General features: G+C 47.2%; 6 protein-coding genes across 6 annotated transcripts; 4 read left to right on the forward strand and 2 right to left on the reverse strand.

The window, feature by feature from the left end:
* Positions 1–1,553: 1,553 nt before the first annotated feature.
* GGS25DRAFT_495486 (WD domain-containing protein) lies at positions 1,554–3,299 on the reverse strand. The gene is made up of 2 exons (XM_049261445.1): positions 2,932–3,299; positions 1,554–2,854 (listed from the first exon to the last, which is right to left on the reverse strand). Exons 1-2 carry the CDS (start codon positions 3,157–3,159, stop codon positions 1,802–1,804), a joined length of 1,281 nt encoding a protein of 426 aa, XP_049115757.1. The 5' UTR covers positions 3,160–3,299; the 3' UTR covers positions 1,554–1,801.
* Positions 3,300–3,453: 154 nt separating this feature from the next.
* GGS25DRAFT_495488 (uncharacterized protein) lies at positions 3,454–4,950 on the forward strand. The gene is made up of 3 exons (XM_049261446.1): positions 3,454–3,872; positions 3,961–4,866; positions 4,923–4,950. Exon 2 carries the CDS (start codon positions 4,007–4,009, stop codon positions 4,475–4,477), a length of 471 nt encoding a protein of 156 aa, XP_049115758.1. The 5' UTR covers positions 3,454–3,872; positions 3,961–4,006; the 3' UTR covers positions 4,478–4,866; positions 4,923–4,950.
* Positions 4,951–5,692: 742 nt separating this feature from the next.
* On the forward strand, positions 5,693–7,514 carry GGS25DRAFT_495492 (uncharacterized protein). Its single transcript, XM_049261447.1, has one exon. It carries the CDS (start codon positions 6,046–6,048, stop codon positions 7,195–7,197), a length of 1,152 nt encoding a protein of 383 aa, XP_049115759.1. The 5' UTR covers positions 5,693–6,045; the 3' UTR covers positions 7,198–7,514.
* A 64-nt stretch (positions 7,515–7,578) lies between these two features.
* Positions 7,579–9,567, reverse strand: GGS25DRAFT_532552 (lytic polysaccharide monooxygenase). The gene is made up of 2 exons (XM_049265600.1): positions 8,724–9,567; positions 7,579–8,562 (listed from the first exon to the last, which is right to left on the reverse strand). The coding sequence occupies exons 1-2, from the start codon at positions 9,016–9,018 to the stop codon at positions 7,754–7,756; spliced, it is 1,104 nt and encodes a 367-aa protein (XP_049115760.1). The 5' UTR covers positions 9,019–9,567; the 3' UTR covers positions 7,579–7,753.
* Positions 9,568–11,164: 1,597 nt separating this feature from the next.
* GGS25DRAFT_522885 (uncharacterized protein) lies at positions 11,165–11,894 on the forward strand (the record flags this gene model as incomplete). The annotated part of the gene is made up of 3 exons (XM_049264325.1): positions 11,165–11,283; positions 11,342–11,619; positions 11,752–11,894. 3 exons carry the CDS (start codon positions 11,165–11,167, stop codon positions 11,892–11,894), a joined length of 540 nt encoding a protein of 179 aa, XP_049115761.1.
* GGS25DRAFT_495496 (uncharacterized protein) lies at positions 11,816–12,561 on the forward strand. Its single transcript, XM_049261448.1, has 2 exons — positions 11,816–12,223; positions 12,353–12,561. Exons 1-2 carry the CDS (start codon positions 12,046–12,048, stop codon positions 12,451–12,453), a joined length of 279 nt encoding a protein of 92 aa, XP_049115762.1. The 5' UTR covers positions 11,816–12,045; the 3' UTR covers positions 12,454–12,561.
* Positions 12,562–13,118: the final 557 nt, after the last annotated feature.

The following is a 13,118-nucleotide window of genomic DNA, read 5'->3' on the forward strand; positions in this document are numbered from 1 at the left end:
CCGTTCGAATCTTATCGAGCTCTTCCTTTAGCTTTTCTATCCTGATGGCTTCGTCGAGTGATTTGGCGATGCGGTCGGCAGTGAGGTGATTACGTATTTGGTCCTCCGTGAACCGATGTAACTAGCCTTTCAAATTGTCAATCTGATTTTGCAAGTTGGCGATTACTGTTCTCTATTTGTCTTCAAGAGAAGTCATTCAGGTAGTAGTTGTCGCAGTTAATTAAAGTGCAAAATGAGTGTCGAGGTGCTACCATGTAGCCAGTTATAAATTATGGAGAAGGTTGAGTTAGGATTCATCTATGGGAAATCTACTTCTGTGGGTTTATGTAGTGATTGCAGGCATTAATCTAGTGGGGCTAGCTTAATTGCCTCAGACGCCTATTGCTTACACTATTTGAGTATCCTCTTCTAGGATTGTAACTGGTACATGTCTGAAAATATGGTGTTTGTCGATAAATTTGGTGGGCCGAGCTGCCGACCTAGCCAAGGCCAAGGTTGACTTTCACCAGTACGATATTATCTCTTTCGAGTGAGCTGTTATGTAATTAATATGCTCAATGTACACTGTGGGATTGCGAGGTAAATATGTGGTGTGTACGGGACGAAATGATGCAAGGCTGAGACTGCGAAGATAAAATATGAAATGATACGAAGGTAGGAACTTGGTAAGGTAAACCTGAGTTTGCTACATAATAAGATAATCTTTATCTAAGAAGAAGGAAGATGGAAGGAAGGAAGCTTGGTTTATTCCTGACTACTCTGGCGGAGTGCCAATATATGACTATATGGCCCTAGTGGAGCCTATGGTGCCTCAGGCACCTGCAACACTTTATGAATTCGACTGTTAAACGGAAGGAACCTCTAGAAGTATTATAGGAATATGAACACTTGGGGCTCTTGGACGCCATATACTCGAATATTGATCTTGAAAGTGCTCAAGCTTCAAGTGAGTGCATACCTTGGTCCGGCTGAAAAGGGGAACTAAGCAGGGCAACTACGGACTTGCCGAGGTGTGATGGCTGGATTTATGATACGACCTTCCTTCCTTTTGTACCTAAACAGCTTGGGGGGTAGTTGCGTAGGTAATAATCTGCTAAACAAATTCTCCATAGCATGATAACTTCATGCCGGACAATTTCAATACAAGAATTGCATGTAACTACCAATTAAGTAAGTAAGGAGCTTGGTGATAAGGCAAATCCTAAGGGTAATTAATATCATTAAACGCTACCTAGTAACGTATTAATCCAGTATAAGTTTCAATAATAAGCTTGCCTTTTATATTGGAATTTATATAAGGTAAAGGGTAGCGATGAGGAGGAGGAAATGTTAGATGAATTAATTGTAAGAGGGTTTAAGTATACCCAGGTACCACCTGTTAGAAAACAATCTGCAAAACAATCTGTGAAAACAATCTAGAAATCAGTTTATACCTAGCATGACTCTTAATCATTAACAAGACAAGTTGTCATGAACATTTGCAATATCTAGGTACCTAGTAGGTATCTTGCGGTTGTATCTTGAGGATTGGGGCTACAGCTCTAAAAAGTACAATCCATTTTGTCAATTAAAAAAAAGAATTCTAGCGATGTCTATGGTAATTTGAGACTGCAGTACAAGCAGCAGGTACAAATGCTATGCGGTACCTAGTACTATTATACATTGGTTTAGTACCCAGGAGGTCGAAGGCGAATGAACAGTACCGTCCACGCTGATGCCAAATATCCATTTTCACTGTGCTCGCCATTATCGGGTATCATAGTATTAAAAACGAGCAAGTGGCTGCGCCAGTGGGAATAATTCAAGTGGAGTTGGTGGGGGGTGCTGCCATCCTGGCTTTCATCATGCCTAACTCTGAGCTCTTCGCCCAGGACCCGTCAGGTAATTGTCGGTAGCACATCAACTTGCCCTCGTCTCCGACGCTCCCCAATATCTGGCCATCGTCGTCAAAGTCAACTCTCCAAACAGGTGATCGATGTGTGCTAAGCTTAGAGAGTACTTTAACGGTGTGGTGTATCTGTCCTGGTAGGTCTGCTGAGGTTCTTTCCCCATGCATCCCAGACTTGTCGATCTCGGCTCTTATGCCAGAAGGAACTTGTGATTGTCGGCGAGGGTTGCTAGTTCGGGAGATAGGGTTGTCATCAGATCGATGATTTACAATATCAGACAGAGACCAAGTCTTGCCGTCATCTTTAGAGAAAGGGGTATCAATTCGGAAGACCCTCACAAAGCCATCTTGGCAAGCTGTCGCGATCATGTCGTAGCCTCTATAGTTTCCAGGAGCCCAAGCAACATCTCGAATCAAGTTACTGTGTTCCTTTATCTCGATAGCCAAGTAGAATTCCCTACCTCTAGTAGCAGCACCAAAAGAGCTAGTGACAGTGTCACGGGTCCTAAAAATCTTTACCGATGTCAATCCGGACACTAATAGACTAAGTGCATCTGTTGGCACGCCGGCCCTCAGAGCAGTATAACATGGTTCAGGATTTGGATCGAAGCGGACTTTGAAGCAGGTTTCCTCTCCACGACTGGGCTTAGTACAGGCCTGGAAGTCATCCAACTTGGCGTAGTCTGTCAAAGTCTCTGGCTCCTCGCCCTCGTACACAGTGAGATGACCGTCTGAAGCGAGGAGAGCGACGTACGTGCATCGGGTTACCTCGTCATGCTTGACAGAAAAAGACCTATAAGGATACCGTGCGGACCTTAGCTCAGAAACTGTCTTGCCATTCCCATCTCTCGCACTAAATCGTCTCCCCGGAGCGGCAGAAGGGTCTTCAGCCCACAATCTAAAGCGGCCTTCTATGCCTAGCGAAGACAGTAGGTTGGGGTAAATGGTGGGTGGGAACCATTGAAGCTGGTGGTATCTTGTCAGAAGCGATTCCAGGCCAGCCATCCACATATGTCGATGGCACAAAAGGCACTCCAACTAACCTCTAATATTTCGCCAGCATGGGCTTTCCAGTTATCGCATAACCGCCAAATGCCATCTTGGTGTCGATTGAAAACACGAATCTTGCCATCGACACTGCCTGTTGCACATCTATCGCCGTACGCATTGAAAGCGATTGCTTGAACTAAATCCTTGTGTCCATGTTGAATAATATCAAAAGCAGCACTATTCTCGCCCGTAATATCCTCACTAGTTGGTAAGGGAGGCATAATTGGGTTTACAAGGTTATCATCGTCAGCTGGAGTGAGTTGGGTGAAATATGAGAGAAGCACAATTGTTCAGAGAAGAGTAAAGGAGAATGGCGAGAAGGAATGTTGTTGATATTTATCGTAGCACGTGACATGAGAAAGTGTAAGTCTAAATTACTAGGTAGGTAACTACCAGTTAGGTACATAACTATGTAGGTACAGACAACATTGAGCATAAGATCACGTGCTGATTAGCTTATGCATGTACGGATAACTATTAATACCAAGATACCAAGTTGTTATCTGCATAATTACGGGGCATAAAAGTCACATTATGTAGCATCTGCATAGTTACTCCGTAAAATCATAAAGAATAAAAATCAATCAGTCATAATGATAACTACTAGGTAGGCAAGTGCAAGCTAGTTAATATCTAGGTATAGGTAACATGAGCAATGCAGACATCATTGATGTAGATACATATGGTAGAAGGTACCTAGGTTCTGGATATCTGCACTTCTTTCCCCACGATTATCCGTCTTAGCCAATGGTTGCACTACGATAGATCGTTGTTGTTCCTTCCCGAAGATTTGGAGAAACCCATAGACCCGCCTTCGGCCCCGCCCGGATCCGGGCGGGTCCTTGCATCTCCGAAAAAGAAACTCACAAGAAGAGAGTGACTTGTGAGTGACTTATGTCATGAGCCAGCAACCAAAATGCAAGCTTTGCAGGGCCTATGTATTGTTAGATGTAAAATTTCGCGGAGGGAAAGGATCAAAGTCCTATTGCAGAACTCAAAATGTAGAAACATATTAAGCTTACCATGACGTAGTATCATTTACTCTTTTGTGTTGACTTTAATTCCTTGATGATGTTATCGAGCATGATGGAGACTTCTTCCATCTGTCTGAGAGCTCCTTCAGTGAGGATCATCATATGGTTCAATCGTTTGCGAAATGTTTCAGCGACAATGAGGTCTTGCGGGAGCTTTCTGTTGGCAGCGACGGTCGCGGTGGCGTCGGCCCGGACATGGCGATTAGAATGCACACCAGTTGCCTGGCGAGCAGTAGGTTTAGTAGTGCGAATAGTAAGTGATGGCATGGTTGGTGATACAGGGTTTCAGGGTTCGGACCAACCCAACTATATCTCCGACCCCCTTTGGTGTAGTGTATACATGACTCCCGCTGGTGTATTACACTTACCAAAATTGCTGGTGTACACCAAAAGTGGGTCTCGCAAGCCTCGTCGGCGCCCTTACCCATACTACAGGTTGATGCTATTCCCAACCTCGCCGTCGCTCTCACCGGGACAGACGCCACCGTCGGTCTCCCACTTCTAAGCTGCTATTACCTCAACCTAATATCTCACGGGTTAGACCCTCGTGTGTTTCTTCGCACTGATTATGTTCCTGAGGCACCATTTCCAATATTATGATGGCCTTGACGACTTATCTCATCAGATGGACTTGGGGGAGGCTGTGTTGGGCACAGTTCGGAAGCAGGGGGATCACATGGCCGGGGATAATCAGGATGAGGATACCATGATCCCAGATCAGGAGGATAAGGATGTCCTTATTCTGATTATCTCCGGCTATGCGATCTTCTTGTTTTTGAATTGTGCTCAATACAGCCGCCTCCAAGTCCATTTGATGAAATAAATTGTCAAGGCCATCATGATGTCGGAAATGGTGTCACATGAACGTGATGAGTGCGGAAAGGTACACGAGGGCTTAATTTGTGAGATATTAGATTGAGGTAATAGCAGCTTAGAAGTGGGAGACCGACGGTGGAGTGTGTCCTGGTGAGAGCGACGGCGAGGTTAGGAATAGCATCAACCTGTAGTATGGGTAAGGGTGCCGACGAGGTTTGCGAGACTTATTTTTAGTGTATATTAGTAATTTTGGTAAGTGTAATATACCAGAGGGGGTTGGATATGTAGTTGGTTTGGTCCGAACCTTGTGGTGATATAACCAGATGATTAACCGATAAGTAAGCTAGTGATTTTGAAAAATTGATGTATAGGAAGTTAAGTTCAATAATATAAAAGAGAGAGAGAGAAACGCCTATATATACTATTTCAAGTGCCATACGTATGTACCGAAGTATATAGCACAACCTCAATGAGGGTGTAAGGCTCCAGGCAGCATTATTTCAGGGAGTGAAAACGGCCGTTCACGAATGTTGTCGTCGACTCGGAGAGGTACTCCCTTTTAAGTGGACTAGCCATATATCTAGAAGTACTAGAGGGAGTTAAATCAAAAGTAGGTACCATCGAAAACTATTACCCCACTCACGCACACCTCTTCACATCTCACAATCCAATCGGAAAGTCCTAGGCATCAGCCGCAACGTCAGAATCACGTAGAACAAGAAGCAAAAGTTATCGGATACTTCCCCGGCGCTTGGGCTAGAATCTGCATACTTGTAGAGAATCTACCAGGAGAGCCAGTCCTTGGCAAGAAACGCAGAATATGATATATGATAATGCAAGGGCAATCGCATACCAGCCTACCTAATAGTCTAAGTACCTAACCTATGTACCTAAGTAGGTACGTGAATTTAATCATTCTTTAGATCGTCTTACAATCGAAATGCAATACCATGATGAAAATGAGAACGAATTACATATAGGCGGCTAAATGAGTGCAGATCTGATCTGACGAAAAGAATATGAAGAATATGATTCTCTTACGTACTACTCCTATTATCCAGACAGAATGCAAACTCCAACCTGCGTCCCGCATGAATGCGTTACGAATGCCGGCAATTGTCGAGAACCTACAGTTCGAGGGCGTTTAAATAACGAGAGCAACCCGCAATCATATTGTCGGAAAACTTCACTTTGAAGAATATCTACCTAGTAGGTACCTCCTATCCGTAAATTGTAAGTTCAAACATATCAGACAACATGCTGATCACTTCCTTCATTTTATCGCTTCTACCACTAGCAGCCGCCAGGGCGCCCTCAGAGCACGAATCGCAGAGACGGCCCATCCTGCTAGACAAATCGGGCGGCTTCACCGTGGGCGGCAAGATCATCAACAGCCCCAGCTTCCCCAACTTTACATTCCCCAACTTCACACTGCCCAAAAGCACCCTCTCGTGCGACCACGGGTACATGGAGTACTTCATCCCGTGGCGGCCGCGCCAGACGAGCATCGTGATGTGGCACAGCTCGAGCACGCAGGTGTGGCAGAACCGGTGGGACGGCGGCGAGGGCTTCAAGGACAAGTTCCTGCGGCGGCGGTACCCCGTCTACCTCTGGGACGGGCCCCGCATCGGGCGCGCCAACTGGGCCTGCGAGCCGACGCGCTACACGCCCTTCTACCAGGACCAGATGAACTTCGTCGCGTGGAACTTCGGCCCGGCGTACCCGGACTTCTGGCCGGGGGTGCAGTTCCCGACGGACGACAAGGAGGCGTGGCAGCTGGCGACGAGCGCGCGCTACGTCGAGTACGACACGAACAAGAACGTGCACCTCGAGACGGAGGCCGCCGCCGTCGCGGCCGACTCGGGAAAGCTCGGCGACAGCATCGTGTACCTGGCGAACTCGGCCAGCGGGCTGCGCGCGCAGATGACGGTTGTGAAGAGCAACACGACGAACATCAAGGCGATCGTCGCGTACGAGGGGTACGGGTGCGTGTTCCCGGACACCGCGAACATCACGGCGGGCGAGCCCTTCGGCCCCATGGTCGTGCCGCTCGAGGACTTCAAGAAGCTGGCGAGGCTGAAGGCGGTCCAGTTCGTGTGGGGCGACCACCGCAGCGAGAGCTACCCGCTCCTGAGGCAGACGCGGGAGGCGGCCAGGCTCATCAACTTGTATGGAGGAAACGCGCAGGTGTTCTTCTTAGCGAAGGATGGGGGCTTGAAGGGGAGCACGCATAGCGCGTTTGCGGATATGGATAATCATAAGGTGGCTGGGCTGTTGGAGGACTTTTTAGAAGAGAATGGGCTGGATGGGTATCCGGATGATGAGGAGGAGGATGGTGGGGACGACGGTGAGGATGACGGTGATGAAGATGGTGATGAGGACTGGCGGAAGTGGGAGCGTACTAGCTGATTCAGGTCGAGTAGAAGTATTGGTTCGCATAGGGCCTGTACCTACCGGGTACCTACCTTACTGGTTTGCCTGAATATATCACGATTTGATGGAAACAGGATCCGTCCAATAAGATCCCGATTCTCGTTTAATATAGACGTATCCGGTGCCAGAAGGCGCTATGCCGTGATGGAAAAGAATAGGTATCCTCGAAGTTTACGTTCCGATCACCCCTGGCTTCTCATATAGCCTGGCGCTCTACATGTCTACTAGAAGATAGATAGGTACCTTATATTACCGGGTGCAAGATCTCAGACCCCAATCAACTAACGGTTTGCAACCTCACCCTTTATCACGACATACTTCACATTAAACACAACTCGGACGTCGATTCAAAAATGCGTAGAATTTAATTCGATCCAAAGCTAAGAATAAATAAATACATACCATCAAACATCTCATAATATGTCTCATGGTATCAAAAAATGTACAATATACAGCGAACTAACCCCCTTAACCCCCCTCCTTCAACAAAGTTTCTTTACTCGTGCAGTTCATTGCTCATTTCTGGCAAGAATTACATCACATTCTTGATCTGGCGAGCGTGGCGCCGACGTCTGCCGTTACAGGTCTTCTTCGGCCTTGTTGTGGCAGGCGAGTTGGAGGCTGGCTGGGCTGTCTGCACGGCGCTAGCTTTGCTAGTGGTAGCCGCAGCAGTAGCCTTGGTAGTAGCAGTAGCAGTAGCCTTAGCAGTAGCGGAAGACGTCGCGACAACAACAGTGGAAGCAGTAGTGGCAGTCGCCTGAGACACCGCCGAGGAAGCGGTAGTAGCAGCAGCAGCAGCCGTCGTCGAAGAAGCGGAAGAGACAGCAGCATTACCATTGCTGTTGCTGTTGCCTGCGGAAGAACCAAGAGCGACCAGAGCAGGGCCCGGGATCTGGTAGTCGGACGGGGAGGAGAGGGCCTCGTCGTTGTAGATGTTGTGGAGGATGCCGGCGTCGGTGGACTTATAAAGCGCGGTGCCGACGACGCCAGCGGGGGGAGACGCGGTGCCGCTGCCGGTGACCTGGAGGTTGATGCACTGCGGGTACATCTGGGTCTTGCCCTCGGTGCCGCCCTCGTGGAGCGCGATGAGCTCGTGGCGGAGAACGTAGTTTCCGGCCTTGAGGGTGGAGGGAATCGTCACCTTCCAGGTAAGCCCGTCCTCGATGAGGACGTCGTCGGCGAACTTGCCAACCGAGCCACCGCCGGAACCTAGCGTGAGCTGGCCCATCTCGGCGATCTTGAACCATTTGAGAGTGGTCTTGTCTACGGTGGAGCAGTCGCCGCCGCAGTCCGCGAGATAGTCGATGACGGGTCCTTTGTGGGAGTCGGCCCATTGGTTCCCTGTAGCAATGGTATTAGTAAGTATACGTGAAAAGGGTCATTGGAGGTGGTGTATGATTCAAGGGTAAAAGTCCCCAAATCACGAGGTAGTCTATAGGGGAAAAGAACATCCCCCATAAACCCCAGTAAAAGGGATGAAATGACTCCTAATGTTTACGTACAAGTAAGCGAGACCTCGCCACCTGCCGCAACAGGGGCAGACAGAGCTGCGTTGGTAGCGTCCAAGTGGCAGATTATATCGGGGTCTTGCAGAGCAGAGGACAAGACGAAGCCGTTATCCTTGGCACCATTGCTCCAGGTGACGCTGTCTGGCTGGGTGCCATAGGGTGCGGAAGTAGGGTCAAATCCATCATACGATTTGCCGTCAATGGTTACTTTGGTAACATGGCCGTGGGCGGCAACAGAAACGGCGCCAGCGAGGGCAGCCAAAAGAGTTGAGGTGAATGTAGAAGGCATTTTGAATAGATTGATAACTGGTGCGTAGGTAAAATGGTAGGCACGAGGTAATACAGATATAAAATTGTTCGTTTAAGTTAAGCCGGCTTGCGGTAATGAGTGTTGTTGACTTCAAGTCAGGAAAGAATGGAAATTTGGTTGAAAAAGAATGACGAATGCAAAAAAAGGCAGTCACTAGAACGGATGAAGACCTGTGATGAATCTGAATAGAAGAGGCATAATCAAGTGCAACGACGGAAGTAGGCCTCCTTATATCAATTCACATAGAGACTACTACTCAGGTACCAGCTGGCAGGTAGGTACCAGTTTACCAGTATAATAAGCGGCTCCTTTTGGATCGTTCAAGGATGCGGGAGATCATGTCGATCCACCATTGCATCGGGTCGGGCACTAGCAACCTAGGGCAGATCGCGTGGAACGAGGGCCAAGGCGAAACGAATGTTCGAATTGGTGGAATATTCTATGTGGACTTCAAGGTTGAGTCCAAAAATAATGCGTTCATGTTCAAGGACATCCAAAGCGGAAATGAAAGCCTTAGTAAAGGCTTGCTAGTCTGTTTCGCATGTTGCGGCGCATAGAAAGGAAGCATCGTCGTCTGATGTTGCTACTAGACTACGAATCAATCACGATTTGGGTCAAGATGAAGCTTGGCATGTGTATCACTAGTCGACGACAACCCCTGAAGTTGATCACGATGTGGGGCGATTGATGGTAATCTACCCCAGCGCCATGAGATGGTCGCGCGATATCCCGAGCAACCCTTAACGTGCCAAGTCTAGTACAATTTAATTGTAACCTTAGTTACCTACCTAGGTCCGGAGGTCAAGTAGACTGTAGTTAGGTAATATCTAGGTAGGGTATCCTGAATCCTGATCAGCTTTCGTTCATTAGGTTAGGCAGACGAGTTGAATTTGTTGGGATATGAGATCTGAGTTCAAGAGGATTCAACATTACTGACATCTTTATACGCGTATGGCTAATTCATCCAGACGTCTAAATACATTGAATTCGAGTCGATGGTCACACATATTCATACCCTATCCTAGGCACCTAGGTATATAAGAGTGATACAATAATATGATATAGTAATATAACTAACTAGGGTATCGTCTATACTTGCCACTGGCAGGTGCCTAGTGAGACATGCCGCCAAGTAACTATGGGATCTCACGCTTTTGGCCTTCATGACCGTTGTGTCTCTTGCAGTTCTGGGAAGGCCACTCCATTGGTTCCATCAGAAGGGTCCAAGCCCTCGAGCACTCTGTCACTCGTCGCAATATTGATTCCCAGCAACTGACTGTCAGATGTACTGGCGTACGCTAAGGATGATTAATAAAATATCATTCACCCTTTAGTATAGTGGTATAGCCTGACACTTACTCGGCCGATCAAGCTCACCGAGCAAGTCTTTGTCTGTCCTCTTGCTAGGTTAAGTTCTCCTCCTTGCAAGCCGGACACCAAATAGGTATCCTTGTTGTTAAAATGAATTTTATTGCCTTCAAAATAAATCTCCCTGTCCTGCTGTTTCCCCAGCGGGAAGGGCCAGCAGGCATCATGTTTGAAGTCATGGATTGTAACAAGGGCCAGTGTGTGGGATTTGGAATGTGTCAATTGAATTCAGCCAATAATTCTCGTAGTGCTGGTCGGGTCAAGAGGTTTCTGGGGTTGGCGATTCTTCCTTCGTTGATTAAGTTAGTTGGTTGGTACATACCTAGGTGCGGTCATCCTTTATGACGACTGTTAGGGTTGGTTGGTTGGTTTTAGGGGTTATTTTCTGAATTCAAGATAACGAATTTGCGAAAATTGAGAACGTCTAACATCCAACTTATAATACGAGAGCGGTTACATGTATGTAGATATCGTATTATGTAGCCATTTCTTATTCAGGTCTACCCACTTGTGCCTTGCTGTAGCGTGTTCGCCTAGATTCTATCCAGAGCCGTGGAGTCGGTGCACCTTCCCTTACTAGAGCGACTGTCACTTATCGAGGAGGAAATGGCGAGGTCAACCGCTGCGGATGATTTTGAACAGGTGACTATTAACGAGATGTTAGGTGATCTATATGTGGATCGCCTAAGACTTACTACTCCCGACACTAAAGATTACCAAGAAGCACGAGGCTTGTATGAAACACTTCGCATGAGAGATGAGTGGAGAGCTTTTTTTCGACTGGGAGAAGAAAGATAACCAGGTGCTTTGGATTAGTGGATGGCCGGGACAAGGCAAAGCCCTGCTGATGAAGGCAGTTGCCCAGGAGATATCAAGGTCAGGTAGGTAACGACTCACTACCACAATGCCATTCATTCTTCTTTGACTACACCAGTTATACGTCAAACAATGCCGCCGCCGCTCTCAGAACCTTCATGTGGAGAGTTATTGACCGCCGACCAAGTCTTGCCACGCATTTAGGAGACAAGCGCAACACAACAGGCAGAACAACCTTTGACGACCCAAATGACTTCTTTGCATTGTGTAGAATATTTCATGGTATGATTAAAGATGGCAAATTGCTGGAAACATACTTCATCCTTGGCAATCTCCACGAGTGTTCCGATGAGGTGGGGTGGCCAGGCATCGCCGACCTTCTGAAGCTCATCCAATGTTCAATCCAATCATCAAAGAGAGTCCGATGGATTATATCCAGCAAATACTGCGATAATTTACAATCTATGCTTTAAGGAAGCAACGAATTCCATGCTACCATCAACCTAAGTTCGTTGACCTGCCCCAAAGCCGTCAAGGATTTCATAAAGGAGAGGGTCGGAGCTCTGGCTTCAGCTAAAGGTTACGAGGAAGAGCTCAAAAATATCATCGTCGCTAGTCTCTGCGAGATGTCAACCAGTAATTACTTAGAATTTTCATTTGCGAGGCTCTGAAGGCGGAAGACAACTGGCACGCCGAAAAGGTCTTGGATGAAATCAAAGATTTGCATGGACTGGATTCCCTTTACAACTACTTGAGAAGCAAGCTGGCACACCTTCCGCGAGATAATGGAAAGTACTGTCTCCAGGTCCTTGAAATACCCTGATGCTTCTCCATATGTCGACAAAGTCCCCGAGTCATGTTTCGGCTAGCAATACTATGCTATTTTGTCCAGCAAATAGTATCTTGAAGAAGATACACCTTCGCAATGCAATTCCCCAGATCGAGTTCTTCCCACTTGGAAATAAAGCATTGCATCGTGGGTTTAGTCGATTAGAAGGCCGTACGTATCCAAGACTTGTCTTATAACTTGGTACAAGCTGTATTTTCAGCTAACCTCCGCTACCCCTTACGATTCCTTCTCTACGGATACTTCCCAATTGATATAAAGACACTAACTTATTATTGGTAGATACTGACTATGTCCGTTCTGTGGCCTTTTCTGCTGATAATCGACTGATGGCATCGGGTTCCGATGACGGTAGTGCGTATTTGGGATGTCGCAATGGGTAGCACCCAGCACACGCTCGTAATGGAACGGATTTGGATTTATGATGTAGCATTTTCCCCTATCAAGGGCTACATTGCAGCAGGTTCCGACACGAGCCACGTCACTTTATGGGATTCACTTAGGGGTTGCCAGATCTGTGATTTAGGGTACCTACCACCACGGGACTGTTCGTGGACTCTTCTTCTCTCCAGACGGTACCTACCTGGCTTCTGGGTCGTTCGACAACTGCGCATACCTGTGGCATATATACAAGTCGAACGCTCAAACTAGAGTCTGGGAAGAGGACCAAGTCGTAGCCCATAGCAAAATGGCCCATAACTTTGTCAGGGCAGTGGCGTTCTGGCGCCCAGCCGTTAGACCCTTCTACCAAACCTGTCCCAGATTGGTGTCCGTACAGTGAGCACATGGAAGATGAAAAACATTGGATCACCTATAACTAACAACGAGAAAGTAATTTTGCTTTCCTCGCAGTTCTCTCCGGGTGTGATGTGTTTTCTGGGTAATAAGCTTATCATTGGTACGAGTTCAGGATTGTTGTTCGAGTTCCAATTTCTAAAATTCATTTCTTACTTAACATGCTGTACGCGTCGGATAGTTGTCTTCAATATCTCTTGCGGTGTTGGTGTATACTAGGTACCTAGGAGGTTGTTAAACAGTTGGAGTCTAT

The sequence above is a fragment of the Hypoxylon fragiforme genome (genome assembly GCF_022984875.1).
Source record: "Hypoxylon fragiforme strain CBS 206.31 chromosome Unknown GGS25scaffold_6, whole genome shotgun sequence".
Lineage (NCBI taxonomy): Eukaryota > Fungi > Ascomycota > Sordariomycetes > Xylariales > Hypoxylaceae > Hypoxylon > Hypoxylon fragiforme.